Here is a 22,086-nt window from a genome sequence, read left to right as displayed (position 1 = left end):
GTACAGAAAAGGCCCTTCGTGCCTCGAAAAGCCTGGACGATAGATCGACCGAAGTATTTATCGCAGCACTGACGTGATTTCTGAAGCAAGCGAGTTCTTGGTAGTAAGCCAAGTCTGTCTTGGCATATTGCAACAGCAAAAAGTACAACCGAATACCATAAATCCGTAATTAAGCCGTGACAACTTCTATCAGTCCACCCCATTTGCACAAAATACCGAAGAAGCCGCAGTAATTAGTAATGATAGCTCTTTCATGTTGGCGCTTAATCTACAGTGACGAAGATAGGTTGTACATCGCCGAGCTTCTCCCCGACGCCAAACGTGGACGCGCAACTGTATGGATGTGGACAATACTGCAGATGCATCAACTGGGTTCGTGATAAAGGAAGCAGTATCCTATGGTCACTATCATCTGTCGTCAACTGCTCTCTATCATGAACCCACTTACAGTTTGCACAGATTTTCAACGGCTTTGCTCATTTTTCTATTCACTTGCATCTCCAGAGCCTGAAGATGTGCGTAAAAATGACTCCGCAGAGGCAGAAACCCAAGGTCTTGTGACCACGTTCACCAAAGTCTATAATCTCATCGGCTGCGTAGTTGCAACTGTGCTTTACTTCTACCTTACACTATACTGGTCCGATTATCTCTATACTTTTGACACAATCCTCACTGTTTATCTAGCAGAATACTGCGGTTGGGCTAACGAGAGAGTTCGAAAACATGGTCAAAGATATCAACAAGAAAAAAGCGAGATTCCTCTCGATCTGAATATGGCAGAGAAGGGGGAACACGGCATGCATCCCAAGAAGTTGCACCTCGGTTGCATTGCTGCAATCGTAGGATATCGCGAGGATCCAGATATATTCAAGAAGGCTCTCGAAAGTTACTTGGATGCTGAGGGCTGTCAGTTCGTGCTGACCTGCATTGATGGTAACGAGCCAAAGGACGACGATATGGTTGACATATTTCGAAAAGTGTGTCGCTTCATCTGCTTTCCACCATCCACATATCTCGTGCTTTATCTGATGTCGAGCAGGTCTACCCCAGTCACTCGGCAGTTCTCAATCTCCCCATTCCGCTCGTGGATATTGCACTGCAGATGGACCGCGACATTGACACGCGGGGCTACGACACAAGCGTTGTTGATAAATGTGTCACTTTGGCCAAGCAGACCTTGCTCGAAAATCAAATCCATCTTACCGGCCCTAATGCCGTAACGCATTTATGTGTTACCCAGCCTCACATGCACAAGAAGGGTATCATGTTTACTTCCTTCATCATTTGTTTTGCTGTATCTGAACTTCTGGACATCGAGTTTGTGTGGACCTCCGACTCGGATTCCATGGTCTACAGAGACACCATCAAGACAACAATTGAAACCATTCATGGGGATGACAAGTGCGCAGGAGCCAGTACCGCGCTGAATATCCACAACCGCAAGGACAATCTTGTCACGACGCTAGGGAATACGATCTACCTGAACGATTTGCATCTTTCAAGGTGCTTTTCAAGTGCTGTGGGCTCCAACGACTGCCAGAGTGGGCCTTGTGCAGCGTTTCGCATCAAGTCCCTTAAGCCTGAACTTTTGAGGTGGTACAAGCAGACTGTGTTTGGAAACTGGATGGTCAGTGCTAATGTGTGATTCATGCTCAAAGTGCAGACTGACACGTGGCAGATCGTCAATGAAGATAGGCATATGACTACTCGTCTACTTCTCCTAGGCTATCGCGTCCGCTATATCCCGCACGCAATAACTGCTACTGAAACACCTGTCACTCTCCGTCGCTGGCTCCTGCAGCAAGTTCGCTGGGCTCGAGCTGTGCACATCGAGTCTTATGTCCATCCAACCATGTACCTCCATCAACCACCGCTCTTCTTCTATGCTGCATTGCGGCGGGAGGTCACGTCCTTTATCATTTTTACAACAATGATGTCGTACTTCCTTGTCGGCGTCAGCCCTTTCATGCGATTTGTACCCAGGGACTTCATAGCAAAGTTCTTGTTGACCGCTGTTTATCTGAAGACAAGGAATCCTATCAATCCTACGTGGGGCGAGTGGGTGTGGTCCATCCCGGCTGCGCTATTCTACATGATACCGCTGCCAGCAATTCAGGCCTGGAGTTTCGTAACAATGCTTGCTAATGAATGGGGTACGTCAATGCGAGGCGACTTAGAGAAAGAGCAGGAGGATCGATGGAGAGAGGTAAAGAAGAAGGCGTGGGAGGTGGGGTTCTTCGTCGTTTGGATGGGTGTTATTGGTGGGGTAGTTGGTCGTTACATCAGCTCTGAATTGGAGTTAGATGTATCAACGAGTAAATTATGCTTGGGGTTGGGTACGACAGTCATGTGGACGGTGTCTGGATATTGGTTTATGATCATCAAAGAGTGAGAAAGTTGAGAGGACGCCGAGACAAGGCAGCCTCCTAATCAGCGTTTTGAAGACTGGCAACTCAGGGATGAAAGTGTGCAAGGATTTGAGTAATCATTTAGATATGCCATCATCATAATGACACGAGATTACATCGCGACTTTACGCTGGAGATACTAGGCTCGCAAAGGCGTTTGCATGAACATGTACGGCCGGGTTGACGGACTAGGCAGTGCCGCCCGCAAGTGGAGCTAGTAATAGTCAGGGTCCTCTTTGTCTGCAAAGTGAACGCCAGCAATCGACATCGCAGCAGACCTTCCTAATGCGGCAGTTCCCAAATCGGTAAGGCGTGATGCGAGACGGCTTTCACTTAACCAGGCCGAGGCAAGTGATTTCGGATTGGAACAAAAGTGCCTTGCCTGGTATTACACAGCCTTACGTAGCAGTTGAGCAATGGACAAATCACCTTTGCTCGAAAACACTGGCACATATGAGCCTCGTCCCTCGTGATGCTAAGTTCAAACATGCATGACGGTGTTCCTCGCGACATCACGGCAAGACCACGGCAATGTGATGACATCCATCAGAGCATACAAAAACGAGGAGTTGCGAATTAGCTACGATGCTGGGTTGCAAACATTTTGAGCCACCCCGTAGAACCTGATTGTGGTTGGTTAGCACCTTGTCTACACACCCCGCCATTGTGCGTCTCTGGTAAAGCTCCCATCATCTGAGCATTTTCTCCCTACATAGAGTAGTAACTGCCTCTCCCTTCAGTAGGACACGACTGCCCGAACCAATGAAATGGTTCATTGCGCAACAACGTATGTGTCGTGCCGCAGAACCTTCTGTACCTTCAAAGAACCTTGACATGTAAAGGAAGCCGTCAACCCACACTGCCATCTGAGATGAACGCCCGAAGCGCGTCCGGATCCACATCGAGAACAAGGTCACAGATTCTTGCGAACCAACCTATCTGAGCAGCTGTTGGTTCAAAGAAAACGTCACGTGGCGGCGGAGAATTGCGCACGTCTTCGAGTGGACTCCTGCTGATAGCGGTGCGAGGGTGTGGGCTGAGAGGTAGTGCGCGCGTTTGCTGATCCTCCTCCCTTCGTTTCTTAGTCTTGAATCTGGGCTTCGTCAATGTTCGGCCTTCAATCACAGTATCATCAGGTGCAGCCTACGCGTTATCTTTTCCCTTTTCCTTCTTGAGCCCCTTCATCTGTTCGAGCCATTCATCGTTCACTATGTCCATAGCAAGGTCCGAAGAGTGTGCTTCTAGGGCAACATCGTCACCAGCTTCATCGTCAACTTCACCATCGATGTCACGCTTGCGCTTGCGTTTCTCGGGCGTCAAGACACCGACATGGGTCGAAGATTTATCGCCTTCGTTGTCGATGTCGAACATGCAATATGGAGACTTTGCGCCGTTGAAAGCTGCGTGTGGCGGCGGAGTTTTGGGCTTCATGTTATTGGAATCGATGAGGGTAGCTTGGAGTGTTTCGGCGCGGTGCATATACTCGTCATTCGCTCGAGTCGTGCTATTCGCAGTCGCGTTTTGGCCGTGATGCCCGTCTACCTCATGATCCGTGGAGCGATTGGTGCCGGCCATGGTCTTCTCGAGTAGGATTGGCACTTGAGTTGGGGCTGCCGATCGCTGTCTAACAGAGAGGTCAGACGCTTCGGCTCGAATAATTTCGTGCTCGACAACGTACATCCCAGATGACGGATGAACACAGAGAGCTTTTCTGTGGTTATGCGACGGTAGATTGGAGGTTTTGCTGGAGTTACGTTCGAAAGCAATACCGAGATTACGGTTGACAGGTGCAAATAAGCAAGGAAGGTCAACGAAGTGAAGTCGGCGAGAGACAGATTGACTGCCTCACTATTTATTGGGCTAGCGTCACTCGCTCTCTTAGCAACTTCACCTTACCTTCGGAGCAAAACCTCGAGTTTCGAGTCCGCCTCCTTCACAGCAAATCCTCTAATCCCAGCGAAAATACTCTCGACAATGCCAGCATGTTCTTCGCCTCACAATGGCCGACAGGCAGTTACGCAAGGCTTTCCGAAGTCTGTGATCAAGGACGTTGACTCTGCCGACACATACACGGTCTCGAAGTCCGATGCCGCCCTGACCAGCACCCTTGAAGTAGGCAAGGTAATTATCATCGCTGGTATGGCTGAGGCTCAACCCCATTCTCCGTCACTAGTGGCAACCACGGAGCCGTCCGTGCGGAGAGACAGGCGCTCAGTGGCTGGCTTGAAGCTCAGAAAGGTACGCCTCATTCCTGACACACTTATAGTTGCCGCCGACAACGCTAGTCGAGAAGCAAGAGTCTTTTGAACTCGATCTACGTGCGAGAGCATGAGCTGAAATGAACCGCAGGCAACTCCCGCGTTTTAGGATAAAGTCTGATGTGGAGGTTCCCGACTTCGTTCTCCACGATCACCGCGACTGGGCTGTTTGGCGGACGTTTGATAACATGATTAGTTGTACTAGTCATCCTGAGACGGCCGCTGAAGAAAGGCGACGCGAAAATAAGCACTTGGAAGAAACTTTCCTGGCGTCTACAGGGTCAAAACTCCTGCTAGAAGCGCGACGCGTTTACTACCAGGGCCCCCGTGCTTTCAGTTGCTGCCCAACCCACCCAATCTTCCACCGCCACTAGCGGGAGAGGCCATTTCCATTCTATGCTCTGTGCGTTTGAACACTTCATGTACACACAGCGCATGCTGCGGATTGCAGTATCATAGATAGATGCACGAGGTCACCTGCATTGTCGAAAATCTCAGTAAATTCAATTCGCGCCGTTTTTCTGTCTTGCCCCTCGCTTTTATCCCGCGCTAGTGATTTTAGCGGGTTGACCCGTGGGTTGTTCCACCTACATGCGATGAAGGTCAGGAGCACGTGGGCCTGCTCGCGTAAGCGAGTTGTAGATCCCCAACCACGTCGCTCGAGCGAACTCGCAATACTCATCGACAGCTGGAAAAAGCGATTTGACTACAGTCTGCGGTTTTCCTCGTATCTTTCACGTTCGCATCAGTCACTGTCAGCAAGCCGTATCCCAGCTCTACCATGTCGAGCCCCATGTACAACGGCCTGGCTCTCTCAGCGCAGGCGTACGTTTCCGATGAAGATGATCTTATCATCAACTTTCCGCGAAAACTCAAGCTTCGCAACAAGGAGAATGAGCCACTCGGCAGCGAGGCCCTGCGCAGGCACGATGAGAAGACGATGGAAAGGAAGAAAGAAGCAGAGGATAAGGATCAAGAAGAGCATAGCAAAACCGTGCCTCTTGCACGTGCAGGCTACAACATGGTCACAATTGACCGTTTGTCTTTTCTTGTGTACCACTTGCCACATGCGCTGACGGACAGCAGTGCTCCAGGAGCTTATTGATAGCGCAACACAGACTTACTTTGACGCCATGACCAACAATAGTAGTAGGATCACAGAACACCATGTTGCCACCAGTCTCTATGTGATTAGGCGTCCTTCGGTTCATGATGCCCACCGGTGGATACACCTTGGTATCTTCTTCTGCTCTTTTTGCGTTTGCAACACCGACTGACACCCTTCAGGCGAAGAGCGAGAAGGTGTTCGTAACGCCACGATCGAAAATGCAGTTCCCGTGTACTTGGTTCTCGGCAAACAGCCCGTCTCACGCCCGTTCCACGGCACGCAGATTGACAAGAACAACCACGCCGGCAACGACAGGGACAGTGGATACGAAGAGAATGACTCCGATGACCGCGAGGAGAGCGACGTTGACCGTGGCTGCGAGGACGTCAAGATCAAAGTGCTTAAAGAGGATCGTCAAGAGCACGAGTAGAACCTTGGAGGAAGTTGCAGAGCAGAGACGAGGACTACAAAGCGTTTTGGGCAAGTAGAGTGAGAAAGGACGTGAGCGTGTTGACTTAGTGCGAGCGGCACCGTCGGTTATGCAACGTTGGGAAGCTTGCATCCAGTGCGATAACTACTTTTGTCTAGATGGATAGTCTTCCGGCAAGTAATCAAGTCTTTCGACGTAAAACAAAACATCAAAGCACTTCACTCGTGTCTTCTCATGTGTGTTGCGACTCCAGTATTCCTCTAATCTCCTTCTGACTCCGTTAATCTCGTAACACATAGGAACTGTTTACAGCATGAAGTCACGATGTAGTCACCAGGATGGCACTGCACGGCTCATAAATGGAATCACGATGACCAGGAGTTCGTACACATACCTCGATTCAATCTCGAAGTCTGCCGTATGACACCACGAAAGCCGACACTCTGTGCTCTCGGGTGAGCGGTCAACCACCCACCCGTACAACTATACTGTTTGCCCGTCATGAAAAGACCTATGCAGTGTTGTGTGTATGCGCCAACGCCCTCACAAGCCCTCACAAATCCGTGCATATATTACTAAAAACCGGGAAGATCACGTCCGCGACGCGTATGAGCAAGATTCAAGTCCATCTCATCGTCGGCGTATGTCGAATCAGAGCCTGAACGTCGCAAAGAACGAAGCCACGCGAACTCCCGGCGCGGCCCTTTCCCTGGCAGCAGGTACGCGCTGTGCAACATAGCAGCAATAGACAAAGTAGCTCGACGAAATGATGAAAAAAATGATGCGTAGCGGATGAAACACGTGCCCATGCTTCCTTGGGGAGCCGGAGGTACGCGCCTTCTGATTGGTCGGCGCTAAGAACGGCGTTTCGACGTGCGATGCACGCGTTCGGGGCCGCGAGCGTCAGGCAACCAGCTAGCTGGCTGGAAAGACCGACTTGTGCCTTGAGCGGAAGCCCTACATAGACACACTTCATTGCAGCATAAACGAGGGCCAGACGTTGCTGTCACAATGTGCGCGGCCCGATTCGTTCGCCATCTTTGTTTTAGCTTGTTGCAGGAGGGCTGGCGCGTTAGAAGTCTGCAGTAAGCAGGGTGGGAATGTAGTATGACAGATATTTACACGGGAGCTCTTTGGACTGACGCGATGGACGTGTTTCTGCGAGTGTCCAGTCCAGAGGGCTAGGGAACATCGTCCAGCGTCTGCGTTCTTGTTGATACGTGTGCTTTGCCATCGAGATTCGCTATGGATGTATGAACATCTTGGCAGGTATCTCCGAATCATCATCGCAGGTTGTGGCGTGTGCTTGCCATGGATCAGCGAAGATGCGGTCGGACGAGGTATCGAGATTAAGCAACGCACGTTCAAGTTCCAGCCCATACCGAGGGGAGAGATGAGGCGCAGGGTCCCGTTGGGGAAAGATACGTCGACGAGGAACGATCACACGCGACGAAGGGCAGCGCGGTACATGGCCGTTGACGCCCACGCAAGCTTGTGCAAGCTTGTGCAAGTTTGTCTAAGGCCAAGCGAGGTGGAGGCTACATGTGCATTGTAGAGAGAACCGGCGCCATTCAGACCGCAAAGGGCAATTAGACGGTGGAATACCGCCCTCTGCCGCCACGAGCTTTAACAGCAGTTCTAGCAGAAGCACGCGCATCCCGAGAAGATTGCCGGGCGTGGACAGGGCACGCGAGGAGAATTGGCTAAGATGAGGGGACTGGTAAGGCGGCGCGTCAAGAATTGCGGTCAGCTTGCTGACGAGGATGCAAGTGAAGAAGGAAGACGCGGGACCGCGTGTTGTGATGGAAATACAGGCCGCTGACGGCTTGAGGGGAGCGCAGCTACGTGAATCAGTGGCTCGGCGGACGAAAGATGCCAAACAACGAGACAAAGGTTCACGAAGACCCATTGAGATAGCGGCGCATTGATACCGGCGCTGTGTCTACGTAGGCATCGAAAACATTGCGGAGCGTCCGTGAACAGACTGGCCGTGGCGGTGGCTGAAAGTGTGGCTGTGGCTGTGGCTGTAGCGCGACCATCACTGTTCTCGCAGGCCACACGCGCAGAACTCTGCTGAGTTCCCAAGTGACCGCGTGGCGACTGTATCCATCGACCGCCCGACTACTCTCACGCATAATGCAGCATACTAGCTCACCAGAACAGCTCCAACACCCCGCTTACACTCCCTCCTCCCCCGCCCAATCGCTGCCATACCTCCCTCATCGATCACCGCTCAGACCAGACTCCAGCGCTGCACTGGGTACTGAAGTTGCATCGTCGAGCACCCATGCGCGGAGCGGACCAATCGATGGCGCTGGGAAGGGCCGGCCCGGTGCCCCACACTTGCTAGCAATCGTACGAGTGGCGGAGCGCGGCTCGGTTGTCTTCGCCGTCTCCCATCGGCATGCGTACCGACTCATCAGCCAGGTTGGTCAAGTGTCACTTTTTCCTCCCCCCTCACTCGTGAACAATGCCTCACGCGCGGTCCCTATTCCGATCCGACTAGAAACAGACTCATCAGGTCATTAGTCTGCTACACTCGAGTCTTTCCCGGGTATCTAGAGTTTGACATAGCTGGCATGCAACACGAAGAAGAAGTTGACACAGGGTTCGAGGCTCCTAACTGGTTGGACATCCGCAATGATGTCGCTTTTGGTATTGACCTGGAACATACCGTACGTCTCTCCAGTCTTGACGACTTTCCAGACCGAGAAGGCGTGCAGGCAGCCACAGCTATCTAAGCGCTCTTCCAGATGCAGCCTGGATACATCAGGTACTAGCATGGCCCCGCCGTCACTGTTGGCATCCAGACGTTCACGGTAGATGGTCACCCGAACCCGTACTGTGACCTCAACTTTGGGACCTCCTGCCACCTGATGAGTTTTTTCGACTAAACCTATGCGTTCCACGCCATGGTCGACCGCGTGGGCATCAACTGCAACGGCGACGTTACAGCCGGGCGCCCCAAAGTAGAGCGCATTAAGCTGCCCGTGAAGCACGCCATCCTCTCTCAATCCCCGACGTCGATCTCTTCACTCATCGAGATACTTCCTATCGCGGCATGCATCCCCGATGGATGACATCTACGTATGTGACAAGCGAGACTGCTGAACTTCACCGTCAATCAGGCCGTGTTAATCTCCACACGTGCTGCGACCCCGAAAGACAGACAGCGACGACGTCGAAACAGCCACCGGCGAGGCGAGGTTCGGACAGGCGCCGTTCAATTGGGATGCGCGTGTTGGGTCCGGCGTTGTTGCCCGCCTGGATCACAAGGTCACTTCACCGTATGATCAATTAGTAGCATAGGCAAGAAAATCGCACCGAGTGCTCAGTATTGTTGCGGTACTAGTAAATGGTGATCAATAAACTCCATAGTGCTGTGTCTCATGGCCCAGACGAGAGTCAAGCTCCGTGCCTTCAGCTCACCTCTGCCTTTCCAAAGCCATTCTCCCTTGACGTGTCCACCAGTGCATCGCGGTAAGTGCACTTCATGCCCTAACGTATGGAGCAGAACCGCTCTCTTGCTGGACTTTGACAAGTATGTAGAAGTTAGGGACGTACTGGCCTTGCAAGCCGGCGAGACCGGACGGTCTGTTCAAAATCTGGTTTGAGCTTCCGGTCAATGTTGGTGTTCGATACCATGGAACCTCATAAGTCGTGCGTTCGAGAACAATGACCTGCGTAATTGAGCCCGTCACTTCATCCTGTTACACGGAGCATCGTAGCGTCCTTACACTTCAACTTTACAATTAGCGTCAGTAGACATGATATCATCAGAGATTCCGTTGTAGCAACGTATTACTCGCAGTAACCCAAACTTGCAGATTGACGGTGCTGTACGAGAGAGTAGGAAAGAAGTGTAAGCCTGGACGGCAAGAGCAAATGTTACATGAATTGGACAGTTATTACTTGGTGACGGTCACAAACAAGGAAATTCTATCGAGTGACTACTTGCGGTGAAAAGTGATTTTGAGGCACCAATTGGCCATCCATGAGGTACAAAGATCCTGCTCCCAGGATGAAATCTATCCGACACCGCTTCGTGCCGGAGTCACTCGACTGATTTCGATCGTATGGTGAAGGGGAGCATCAACGATACGCGTTTAAACGTTCGAGGAATCAGAACGACCGACTGCTCGATAGCCACCTGCAGCGAGAAACAAGGCGACAGCACCAGCCGCCACCAAAACGTTATTCTTCCAGACCGTGCGCGAGCCCGGCTTGTCTAGCTTGCGGACACGTCCAGTGGGTGTTCGCTTCGCTGGCTGTCTCCAGGGCCGCGGTTCACGATCCGAGCTCCGGTGGCCGGTTGAAAAACGACGGCCACGTGGAACGGGCTCGTGCTCCAAATTCTCCGTCTCGAGCGGTGTAAGGAACAAGCTTGAGCGTGGCGGCGCATCGTAGGGGAGGGGACTGGACAGCCGCACCATTCCACTGAGCGACTGTGGGCGTCTGCCACGAGAGACGAATCGGTTGGTTGCTGGCACGCATGATGGGTGCCTCGTACGTCGCGAGTTTGGACTGAGCGGCGTCGTTAGCCAGGAGTCTCCAGATGTCGGTGTGGGACGCCTTCCGGTCGCTTCACTACTTGCGACAGATGCCACCGAACGACCGGATGATGGACTAGTAGGGGATTCGGAGAGTGTCACCGACTGTGTTGGTCGCCTGCTGAGTGGATTATTGGGCCTACTCTGCATGTTCGCCGTATCGACCCTCGTTTGAAGCTCTCGTATCCGACCTTGAAGCTCTTGTATTTCCTGATCACGTTGTTGATTGTGGTGCCTCGAGGTTCGCTCAATGCCCTCAAACTGGCTGTCGATAACTGCTATCGCGTCTGTGAACATGTCGATGTTTCCTTGAAGGTCGGAATTCCTGCTGCGTTGACGCCTCAAGGTTCGTTCGATGTCATCAATTCTGTTGTCGAGACGTGAGGTAGGCTCTCTGTCGTGTGTGTTGACGGTTTCTTGGAGAATCTGCATCTTGGCTTCAAGCTCCTGCATGCAGTGTCTCCTTGTTCTGTTGACGCTCCTCATGATCCAGCTTTCGCGCTAGGGGCCATTGTGCTTTGAGAACAAAGTATGCGGAGGAGACGCTGTACCTTAACACGGGGAAGGGGTGGTTTTTTCAACGTTGAAGGTAAAGGGTACCGTATATATTGAGGCGATAGATGAGCTGCAGGAGAGCAAACGAACAACTTGATCATTTATATGCAGTTTGCCGTTGGCGGTGAAATAGCCATGCAGACAAAGAGACAAGATAAATTTCATTCAACGCTTGTTCACCCTTTGTCTGGTGTCAAAGGCTCCGTTGAATGTTGATGCAATACCTGCTTCAACACAATCGCTTCATTGTCGCCTTTGTCGTGCCTGAAAGCTCAACGGATGAAGCGAAGCACCGTAAGCGTGCACAAGTCTTACCGAACGTGTGTCACGTCGCGACACGGTTCGGAATGGAGCAATGGCGACGTGCAACACAAAAGCATTCGCCGTGTGCACAGATCACAAGATCATGATTGGCGCAGGCTATTGTACAAGCACTTTGCAAATAGATACGGCGAAGACCTAGTCGCGAAGGCAGCTTGATGAGAACTTGATGAGGCGCGGGTGTGGCGACTTGGTCACGTGCGCATTTGAGGGCGTTGCGCCGGGGGTGAAGGCTAAAAATAGAATCGGCGAACGTCGGTATTGCCGGGGACTGGCCGTGTTCACCCGAAGGCTGGCCGAAGATGAGCCGACGACCTCCCGAGCAATGCCCATCACGTTCGACGTGAACGCCACATGCCCCAACTACATCGTTACTACATTCGACTATCTTACTCCCACCCACCTTCAGAGACCCATGAAGTTCATCTTGTTGAGCCATCTACGTAACGAATATCATAGGCGAAGTAAGGATATTCGCAGTGTTTGGTTGAGACGATCATCGCTGTTTCCGGGCGCGTTCGGCAGCCAGATTCTTCACAAAGTGAAGATTCAGTGGCGGTTTTCCTTTTATACAACATGAAGGGAGGGTACAATGTCTTTGAAGACTGTGTTTGGGATGCGTCCAATGTGCTGAACCCACGATCGAACACGTGTTCATACCTCGGGAGCTCTGTAATCTATTTATTCTCGGATGTGGGCACGTACATGACAAGCGCGATGCGAGGTCTGGCGACTTACATGGATGATTTTCTCTCTGGTTAGCTCGGATGATGAATTGGGGTGTTGCACGTTGGAACGTCGTAACCAGACGCAGGTCGGTAGAGATGCCTTCATTATCTTGGCTGTAGCCTTGCCTTCTGATCACTTCGGTGTGGGTTGCTTCCTCGTTTTTAATCGGTGCATTAATGTCAGAGACCTTGCGCTCCAGATCTTCCTCGGCAATTCCATTTGTTTCCCCAAGCTCCTCTATCTGTTCTCTCAACTCCTTTTGACATACCCTTGAAGTTGCTATCGGGCGCGCTTGATGTTGTCTTGGCTTCGATATCGCCTCGTGATGTTGCGTGGCTCGAGGTTGAAGTAGCGATGATTTGATTGTGTTGTCGGCGGTGGCAGAGGATGCGCGGTACAAGCGGATTGTGGTAGTAGCGGCAAGGCTGAACCGGGAGAGCGCGAGAAAACGGCAAAGTAGCAAACACGACGACACTCGGCATCATCATCATAATGTGACTGAGGGCCATACGCATGATATAGCAGCCATTCGATCATAAGGTTGATAAAGGTGTTCGCGGGCAAATGAAGGCAAGAATGCGCACAGAGTATGGCAAATGATTGAGGTAGCTGAGCGCTGTCTAATTGTTTTTTTATACTAGATTAAGAGTATAATAATCTTAATATCCTGCTACTGCTAGAGAGATACCCCTAGTTCTTATAATATAAGTCTGCCTTAGTTATAGCTCCATTTTAACTTAACTTTAATATTTTAAATTATAAACTTATTACTCTGCTTAATGATAGTACTATATACTTGAAATTCTAATAGTCTATAGTTTACTATACTAGATAGTCTTTAGTACTATTAAACTATGCTTAAGGCTTATATATTGCTATACCTTATGCTATACTAGTATATAGAACTGCCTTAGAAGGGAGGGTAGAACTAAGCACTAGGATAATAGCAGAGAATTAGTTAGTAGTAAGCCTTTAGCGGTGGGCTAAAGCTATAGATCTAAAGCCTCGCGTTCCAAGTATGCGCTGTGACTCAGCAGAAAGTGTCGTCAGGGCCGCTGAAGCGTTGAGAACGATGAGGGTGAAGCGAAGAGCGCCGACCAACGTTTGGTCTTCTCGTGACCTTGGCTGGTGTCACCTTCGATTGCAAGGGGGTGATAGTTTTGTGGAGCAGTATTGACTTATAGGAAAAGACACTAAAGCTGCTTCGACTCAACAGTCACTTGGCGAATTGGGCTTCCACACATCAGATTTAGAGCTAGTGCGAATTGATGCGCACTGACTGCGATAGCACAAAGTCTCATGTCACGCTTTCGCTGTTATGAGTCACGTGTACGTCTTCGTCAAGTTGAGTTACGTCACTGTGTTTGATCCAGATAGTCTTTGCGCGGGTTGTTAGTGTTTGGGAAGGGCCCGAGGAGGGGTGATGTAAGGAAGAAGAGCTTGAAGGTAGAGACTTGAAAGAGTGCCCCTTTCCTAGGTCATTGATCAGTGAAGTATGGACTCTGTAACCCGAATTAGCTTTGCTAGTGGCCTTCAGTGGATAGGAGTCGAACAGACTCGAGCCTCCTGTATTTGCACCTTGCTTCTGACCTGATAAGTTGCATCTCGAGCTCAGTTGTGTCTACTCTAAAATGCAGTTTCGATTCTTGATAAGAGTTATGAAGGGTAGCTCCGATAATTCTACTCATTGAAAATGGTATGGTCCTGAACCTGTGACAGGAGAGTTTACGAGGTGATCCCACCTGTATCAAACTTGTCATATCAGTCCGTCGTGAGACCCCACAGAAAGTGCTAGATCTAGTCGTGATGTTAGGCATCGATTAGACGATGGAGCTCCATGTCGAGATGGGCAGGCGGAAGGTGTGATACCAGCGCATGGTAATGGTGTGTTTGTGCGGAACTTAACTTGGTAGGTAATTGTTTTTTCTTCAAAGACCTGACCATTTTTAATGCTAATTGTAGCGACGACACTTGGACACGAAAGAATGGGGACCTTCTACACTTTGCGTCTAGAAACCATCACCGGACTGTCGCACCTTTCCCTTGTTCCATGTGGAGGAGTAACGTACAGGTGAGGAGCAAGAAAGGTTGTGCAGCGAGATTCAATTGGGCGTCGCAAATGTCGTGGGCACTGTCAAGTGTCCGGTGACCCGGCACCAGTAGCTGATGGGTGAGACAGGTCTTTTTGCCTGCAATTTCCTATGTGAAGGGTGTTGATCCGCTGCCTTTAACTGTAGTGTGCCTGCCGTTGAGGGTAACCAAGTGCGTTGATGAACACCGACGCAAGGGGACGCCACTTCGTCATTGGCGAGCAATTTGCATGCGACTGGCTCACGTCGACGGCAATGAGGTGTAGAAGCGGTCGGAGATGGTGGTGAGTTCGATTTATTGTGCGGTCACAATTTGGCAGCTGATACCTAGCCAGCGCGACTAGGTCCTCGTACCACTCGATAAAATGCAGCATGAGGCAAAAACGATCGAAACCCTGATTGAGACTTTTATCTTTGGGATGATAAATGCCATCTTGCAGCATTCTTGCGATGTATTGGGCACGATGATACTGGTCCGAATTCTACAAAAGGTGCCGAGCAACTAGTCAGAGCATATGCAATCTTTAGTAGCTTTCTGAGCTCTGCTTGACGACCTTTACTTGATATTTAGCGGAAAGCGGCGTGTGTCCGTAGTCCGGGGCCAAGTTGGGGAATGTGGAACTCTCGATGTGTGGTGCAAACTACGTTACGAGCAGACCAGAAGATGATCATAGTGGCAGTGTGAGTCTCTCGGCAGCAAATTCCTTGCAAAACGCCCATGGAACCCAATTAATTCGTCATAGAAGGCCAAATGAATGTTACAAGTAAGCTACGTGAGCTGAAGGTGAAGAGTCACCCTTGTAAGAATGAACGAAAAAGTGTACCAAGCAATGAGTAAATGCGATAGATGTAGAGACTATTCCACAACGCCTCTTGATACCGAAAGATCACCCAAACATCGCAAGTCGCCTAACAAGCCAATGTCTCTCCACCAATTGTTCTACGGTTTCACGTCAAATAAGTTGTAACAGGCTGACCCATTGTCCCGTCAATGAATACGACACTAACACAGACTAGCCCTCAATCAGAATCCAGCAAGATATAACAACCGGTAGCGTGGTGCAAAGGTTTACTGAGCGATTGGATCGATCGATACAGAAGCTGCAGAGAACCTGGGCATAGGTAGTGTACGAATGTACGCAAAGAGTTAACTGAATAGGCGAAGGTCAAGTACGATGCTTGCATCACCGCATCATCAAAGGACGTATCGCGGCGTAATCACATTAGACTTTGCAGATGACAGTAAGCTTCCACGATAGATGGACTATGACGCAAACTGATCTTGGTGCGTCGTGATGAACGATAAACCGTAATTCTTATGCGTTGTGTCCCTTTTCTATGGTCAAGGATCCGGAATGCGTGGTTTTGCAAGTTTTGATGGAGGGTGGGACTGCGAAGTTGATCTTGCAAGGCGCGCGAGGCGTTGATCATTCTGAAATTGCGCGCTCTGTGCGTTTGAGCCTTTGGTTAGGTTTGCAGTCATCACTCGTCTACACATTTAATATGCTGCAAGATCCTCCAGCTTGTTTGGTGGAAGCGTGACGCCAGATAAGGGTGACGTCCATGAATGGGAGTTTGGGTCTTCGTATCGGTCAATCAAGCGTTACATCGTGGTTGGGAAACGACCTGCAACAGTTTCGGTGGTAATCACCTCGGAGAGCTGCAGTCTGGTGATTACCTTCGAGCCGAAGTAAAGAGCGGAATCAAGATTGAGTTCTGGCTCAGCTCTCTTTGCTATGGCGTCACCCCCCCGGTGGATGTTATTGGTGATGTGAGTGAAAGAAAGGACAACTAGGAGGTGCTATAGGGTGTGGTTAGTTCAAAACGATGGAAAACAAATAGTGTGCTACTCTTTGCAGCCATTCAATCGCGGTGTAATCACGACTGTGCTGACAGATTAGTGCATTTACGTTACAAGGAGACGACTGTACTTAGGACTGACGTTGAACAAATGTAAGCACGAACTGAGTACACTCGTGGATGCGAATGAGGCTAGATATGAAAACAATCTAAGATGGTTCTAGAGGTTAGTCTTACACTGTCACAGCGCTTCTAGATGAAATTGAGCGGCGATCCTGCATCCAGTTGCCAGACATGTACTTCGCTCTTCGAAGGCACCCGCCTCATGAGATTACGGGCTCTCTGTTCGCCGGAGACGCGGTCTGGCCAGATAGTATTGACCATACCAGTCGAGAGTGAAGACTCATAACTTCTCGCTCCCGGCGTCTGTACCAAGCGCTAACTCAGTCGACACTCGTCCACGGTTTCAAGCTTGCCATGAAAGTTAAGTGCGGCATGAATCTGATGGGCACTGTGTGCTACCTATAGCGCAGCTGCGCCCCGGAGCTAGCATACATGCCTACGCATAGTTGGCGTGACCAGATGGCAGAGCAGAAATGTGACGCGCAGTCTCCGTGCAACGCCTATGTATGAGCACGCGGGAGCATTCTGTGATCGGCCACGAACGCGCTCGGGAAGAAGCTGCAACTAATGTCCTGACGGAATGAGGTATGCCAGCAAAGCGCCCGTGATGAACGACACGCGGTCTCTGCTGTCAAGGTACACCCTAACGACGCAGGAGAGTAGCTGCGGTCGCCGTTTTAAACAAGTTTTGCGTCGTGGCGCTGGGCGTTCTGACAGGAGTAGCAGCGTACCGACAGACAACATGCAGTACAAGCAGGGGCACAGAATGACGCTCGCTAAAGCATCCCACCGTCTGTGCATATAATTTCGCAGCAGATAATAGGAGGCACTCGGCACTGTTACCACTCGTGAGCTCTATGAACGTCGTCGCTGGCCATGATGATCTTGCTTAAGGAAACGCTGATGAGGTTGCGCACGTGCGCGCCACCAGACATCTTTAGAGTGACTGCAAGGCAAACTGATCTATATGCCCTACCAACTTGTCAAGGTCCAAGGGTCTTGGGATCTTCTGGTAACATTGAGACGATCTCCCGTGCATACATAACGCAGTGACCATCACCTCATCTCCCGCCGTGTATAGAAATTCTGTCGACGCTTGAACTTGGGAGGCGAGTGTGCCAGGTGCTTCTCGGCTGCTCTAGCGTGATATCTCTAAGGTTGCCCCAGATCTTCCCACTTGTCATTGCCTTCACGGTACACCCACGTAGCAGGCGTACCATAGAATCCATATTTGTGCAGATTCCCCTTCAAGTCCCGTGCAAACACCTCAATGTTCGCGCCATCCATGCTTGTCAAAAACGTAGGTAAGAATTCGTTCGGGTAGTCCGAACCGTCCCGATCCTCACACCACAAGTATGTCCAAGGCGTCCATTCGGTGCCGTTGTGTGCGATGTGGTGGATACAAGTATCAGTGCCGCGGGAGATTAGATGCGCAAAAGGTCGTCCGTCGAGCCCATCGCCTCTAACGATGCTTTGAGTATCCGGAAACTCAGCACCCTCATGGCTGGCACCCAATGTACCACTGTACCAGTCGTCCCACGCGCCATTCTGAAAAAGTCTATGGCTTGTAGTACCCGCATTCAGAACAAGATCAATCTTGCACTCTCCAGTTGTGTCGCACCATGACGTTGCCAATGGAGACGAGTAACGACCAACCTCAGTCTGTCTTGGAGAGGAGTCCCAGCCCCTCGTAAACGGGTTGCCCAGATCTTCCCATTCCCCCGCCCAGCCCGCCTCAGCAGACCAGTACTTGTGCCGCACAGGAGCGTTGATGATGTCTCCATACTTAACGAATACGTCCATCCTGTCCTCGCCCCAGCTTGTTGCCGCAACGTCACCGTTGGTAGCATCGCCGAGCTCGGTCCACTCACTCCAAGATGAGCCGTCGTAGGAGACAACCCAGAGGTATGCATTGTTGTCAGCACTGAAGACATCGACTCTGCCCTGCGATCTCGAAATGACAGCTGGACGGCGACTGAACTGTGCGGCGAACTCCAGCTCTTGCCAATTGCCCCATGACCCGTCACGGAAGTGCGAATAGAGTATCTTTCCGTTCACAGCGTTGACTGAGACTGCTGTTTGTGTATCACTGCTTGTTCTGACAGCAACAGGTGCCACAAGGAACTGGTGATCAGGATATGCTTCCCAGGACCCGTCACCTTCCTTTCGAAACAGCCGACCTTCGGCGCGCAAATCCCAGTAAATTGGTGCCGGTCCTCCTATAGCAGCACTGAGATCTTTTGGAACAAAACCTGGCCCTCGCAAAAGAGGCAGAGAAAGTGATGACGATTCCGTAGTAGAGGATGAACTTGAGGTCGTGCTAGTGATACCTTCAGTTGTAGATGTAGAGGCGATCAGGAGGGTGGAGGATATCACGAGGGTGTCGGAATGTTGAGTGACCGTTTGAGATACTGCAGTTGCTTCATGGGTCGCGTGGCTAGCTTGGGCCGATGATGTTTCACCTTGAGCGGCGTACAGCCTGTCGCGATCACTCTGAGCATTTCTTGGACTAAAGTCAACTTTCGCCTGCCGGACGCTCGGTGAAGAATCGCATACCCAGACCTCGAGTTTCTCACTCCATAAACAGCGCCAACGACTATGCCTATGATAGCCAGGAGGATCAGAACGAGTGTTGAACCCCAGACTCGTTTTCTCCACCACCATCTCCGCCTCGTTGGTCCCTGATCGTGCAAACCGTAGCCAGGAGGGGCCGACATAGATTGTGGAGCCGTCATGACTTTCGTGTTCAACGTAAGCCACGAACTACCTATGGCGGGGCAGGCCAAAGATACTATCTATGTACACGTCTATACCTTGCCAAGAGCACTGAGCCGCTGTGGCTTATGTCCCACCAATCAGCGGTCGGGAATGTGCCGTTAGTGCCGGAACCTCAACAAAAATCCCGAGGCCATCTCCACCAATCTTATTGGCTGGTTGCCTAACATTGAAGTAGGCCAATAGAACGGTTACTATTCAGCCTCGCGACAGGGTAAGTGGCTTTAAATAGGCCACTTTGCCGGCCAGTTGTTTGAAGTGTAGACCAAAATCCTGTTTGAGCGCGTTGACAAGATCGATGTGATGTGGAACGACTGTGAGTGTCTACAGATGTACGTCTTGGCAACAGATAACAGTCGCTATTGAGGTAGTTATAATACTGTGAACATCGTGAGACTCCACGTCTTACAGGGTAAGGAACCAATGACATACTGTCTCTGCGCTTATAATCAATTAGACGAGGAGGCATGAAACTGTTATGGACCAGATTCAAGCCAAGAATTGACAATGCTGTGCAATGTAGGTATCATCGCTACGCACGCCATTGATTGCTTACCTCTACTGTAAAGACTGGCGTAACCACGAGCAAAATCCCGACTGCCCTGCAGCACGCCCATTATCCCACACCTCCCTCGCCGCCCTGTGAACACATCACTATACTCGCAAGGTCGAAGGAAGGCGGAAGTAAGTCAATGAAAAAATCGTGTACCTAGGTTATGACTATATGCCTATAGAAGCAGACCACATTTGGTTTTCCAGGTCACAAGACTAATGACGTGGTCTGTAAATCTCGGCATCGATGTTCTGCACCACGCTCCCGCTCACCTCTCTCATCGCCCAGTAAACACAATCTCCAGGCACATCCCTACCCGCAGCCTTATTCATATTCTGCGCGCGTCTGCTCAGCAACTAAAAGCATAGCAGACCGAGGCCCACCCCACCGACCCCCGACCTTCCACATAGCCCTACGCTTATGCACGCACAATATGAATCAACAGCAGTGATGGCGCTGTCAACTTCGCCTGTGACAGTTCGTTGCCCAAATGCAGAGGAGGCCACAGGTCGTGAGCCGCCAGCGTCATGTCAGGCGCCAATCTCAAGTCGCGATAGGGCAGATCTAAGCGTGGTGTAACAGCTTCAGGTATTGTACCACAGCAGACAAATGCAGCGATACGCCAGCTGTGGATGCTGTGCTACAACCATCACGTCCTGTCAGCGCGGCAACAGCCGTTTTCCCCTTTTCACAAACCTTGAACTGCCCATCGTCCTACGGTACCACCTCGCTCCTCCAAGTGCCACTTCTCGTCCTGCGAGATAGTTGCGCGCACTCACAACCTGCCTTCGCGGTTCTGCGCATCTCACATCAAACCCACGCGCGTATGTCAGCGACGTACAAACCGCTCTCCTCCTGAAGGCGCGCACATGCCCACGTCGCCCCGTCCGGGCCGCCTGCGCTCGCCGCAGCCCTTCGCGTCGCATCCATCCCCCCTACGCGTCGCATGCACACGTACATCGATCCCATTATCAAAGAGACGCGCGCCTAGCTGCGAAATAGAGACGTTCTATGGCCGCGAACGTAGGGGAGGCGGGGTCTCAAGTGAGATACGCGGAACGTGTGGACGCGGTATGAGATGGTGAGGGGGGCCGCAGACTGGTCGATATTAACGCACTATATGTGAGACGAAAAAGTATCTGCTGAATGTCGCATCTCACTGGATGGTCTTTGGGACTGCTCCAAGGGAACGGTTGTTTATATGAGTTTGGCAACGGCCATGTGCGCTCGGAAATGACGGAGCTGACGACAGCTTGGCCGTGAAAGTTTACAAGTGGCTCCATGCACGTTTCAGTACAGCGTTTTAGTCAGCTCTAACATACACATCTTTCACATTCCTTTCACATTTCTTTCAATTGCAACATTGTGCATATGGGTCGCTCGCGCTTAGCTATTGCAGAGATAAAAATACGAATGACAAAGACGTGCACAGCTAAATATCCACTGTTTCAAACTGTGGTAGAACCATCCCTCCATGAGTTGCGCGTATAGGGTCTCGTCGCGGTATACGAAATGTATCACGCAGGATCGTTGTTATTGCTTCATCGACCACGAGGGACATGATTGCAGTCTAATGGATAACCCACGCGCAATACAGCTCAAGTATCGAACATGGTGTGCGAGCAGATTACCAGCACACTCGCCCGCAGCCATGCCGTCGCACCATGCGAAAAGTAGTTCAAGAAAGAATTGCGGCCTTTAAAACTATCACCTACGAAGTGATCCCGTTTCTGAACCAGCGACTGAAAACTGTGACGAACGGTTTTATCCAGTTTCCAACCAGCGCCAACACCATGCTTCGAACCCCCAGGGCAGTATTTCAAATGCCTGGATTTGATGAAATACCAATGCCTCTTTGGATCTACATAGACAGATTACTTTGGGTGACGTGGAGAGTCCTCTGCTGTTCGCGAAGTATGATGGTGATGGGCGCGGACTGCAAGCGTGTGCGGGCATAGGGAGCTGTCGGCGCGCCCCACGGGTACCGCGCGCTGTGTGCGCACAAGGATACGAGCTGCGCTAGCTGTTTCTTCCGCGTTCACAGTGGGTGGAGTCCACATTGTGCCGGGTCTGGGATGCGCGTTCTGATGAGCATTCATCATTTCTGTTGTGAAGACTCGGTCACTTCGGGTCCTGCTAATACTCGGTTATGGCTGGTATCAACATGCAGGGAAGTTGTGTCGGTGATTGATATGCATAAAAGCCTAGATGTGGTAGATACTTCGACTGTTGATACTCTCGCAGCGGATCGTATGCCGGAGGAGTAGCTTCCATCGTCAGTGCTAGTTCTAGCTGAGCCAAGCATGAACGTGACTGCGGGGTCCTTTACATGGCTTCTGCCACTACGTGATGTGGTGAATATCAAACCATGTCGATCGAGCTCGCC

At 51.0% G+C, this 22,086-nt stretch overlaps 6 protein-coding genes across 6 annotated transcripts; 3 read left to right on the top strand and 3 right to left on the bottom strand.

Moving 5' to 3' along the window:
• Positions 1–433: 433 nt before the first annotated feature.
• On the top strand, positions 434–2,515 carry C7974DRAFT_368899 (uncharacterized protein; the record flags this gene model as incomplete). Its single annotated transcript, XM_046139919.1, has 3 exons — positions 434–977; positions 1,040–1,627; positions 1,679–2,515. Coding segments are annotated over 3 exons (1,846 nt in total), but the record flags the coding sequence as incomplete, so codon positions are not given.
• Positions 2,516–3,257: 742 nt separating this feature from the next.
• On the bottom strand, positions 3,258–4,088 carry C7974DRAFT_380832 (uncharacterized protein; the record flags this gene model as incomplete). Its single annotated transcript, XM_046140550.1, has 2 exons — positions 3,258–3,501; positions 3,556–4,088. 2 exons carry the CDS (start codon positions 4,086–4,088, stop codon positions 3,258–3,260), a joined length of 777 nt encoding a protein of 258 aa, XP_045991799.1.
• Positions 4,089–5,447: 1,359 nt separating this feature from the next.
• On the top strand, positions 5,448–6,204 carry C7974DRAFT_418206 (uncharacterized protein; the record flags this gene model as incomplete). Its single annotated transcript, XM_046144141.1, has 3 exons — positions 5,448–5,703; positions 5,753–5,902; positions 5,954–6,204. The coding sequence occupies 3 exons, from the start codon at positions 5,448–5,450 to the stop codon at positions 6,202–6,204; spliced, it is 657 nt and encodes a 218-aa protein (XP_045991798.1).
• A 1,011-nt stretch (positions 6,205–7,215) lies between these two features.
• Positions 7,216–8,945, top strand: C7974DRAFT_380830 (uncharacterized protein; the record flags this gene model as incomplete). Its single annotated transcript, XM_046140549.1, has 5 exons — positions 7,216–7,289; positions 7,474–7,714; positions 7,847–7,924; positions 8,368–8,725; positions 8,779–8,945. 5 exons carry the CDS (start codon positions 7,216–7,218, stop codon positions 8,943–8,945), a joined length of 918 nt encoding a protein of 305 aa, XP_045991797.1.
• A 1,293-nt stretch (positions 8,946–10,238) lies between these two features.
• On the bottom strand, positions 10,239–11,379 carry C7974DRAFT_75722 (uncharacterized protein). The gene has a single exon (XM_046147226.1). The coding sequence runs from the start codon at positions 11,238–11,240 to the stop codon at positions 10,311–10,313; it is 930 nt and encodes a 309-aa protein (XP_045991796.1). The 5' UTR covers positions 11,241–11,379; the 3' UTR covers positions 10,239–10,310.
• A 6,086-nt stretch (positions 11,380–17,465) lies between these two features.
• C7974DRAFT_444717 (uncharacterized protein) lies at positions 17,466–19,107 on the bottom strand (the record flags this gene model as incomplete). Its single annotated transcript, XM_046145521.1, has 2 exons — positions 17,466–18,881; positions 18,929–19,107. The coding sequence occupies 2 exons, from the start codon at positions 19,105–19,107 to the stop codon at positions 17,525–17,527; spliced, it is 1,536 nt and encodes a 511-aa protein (XP_045991795.1). The 3' UTR covers positions 17,466–17,524.
• Positions 19,108–22,086: the final 2,979 nt, after the last annotated feature.

The sequence above is a fragment of the Boeremia exigua genome, assembly GCF_020726555.1.
Source record: "Boeremia exigua strain MPI-SDFR-AT-0100 chromosome Unknown C7974scaffold_14, whole genome shotgun sequence".
Taxonomy (NCBI): Eukaryota; Fungi; Ascomycota; class Dothideomycetes; order Pleosporales; family Didymellaceae; genus Boeremia; species Boeremia exigua.
The sequence above is the reverse complement of the archived record's forward strand: the minus strand, read 5'-3'. Positions and strand labels throughout refer to the sequence as shown.

Bases quoted from the DNA above. Each gene is read 5' to 3' on its own strand.
- C7974DRAFT_75722 (XM_046147226.1), bottom strand. From the start codon at position 11,240: ATGAGGAGCGTCAACAGAACAAGGAGACACTGCATGCAGGAGCTTGAA.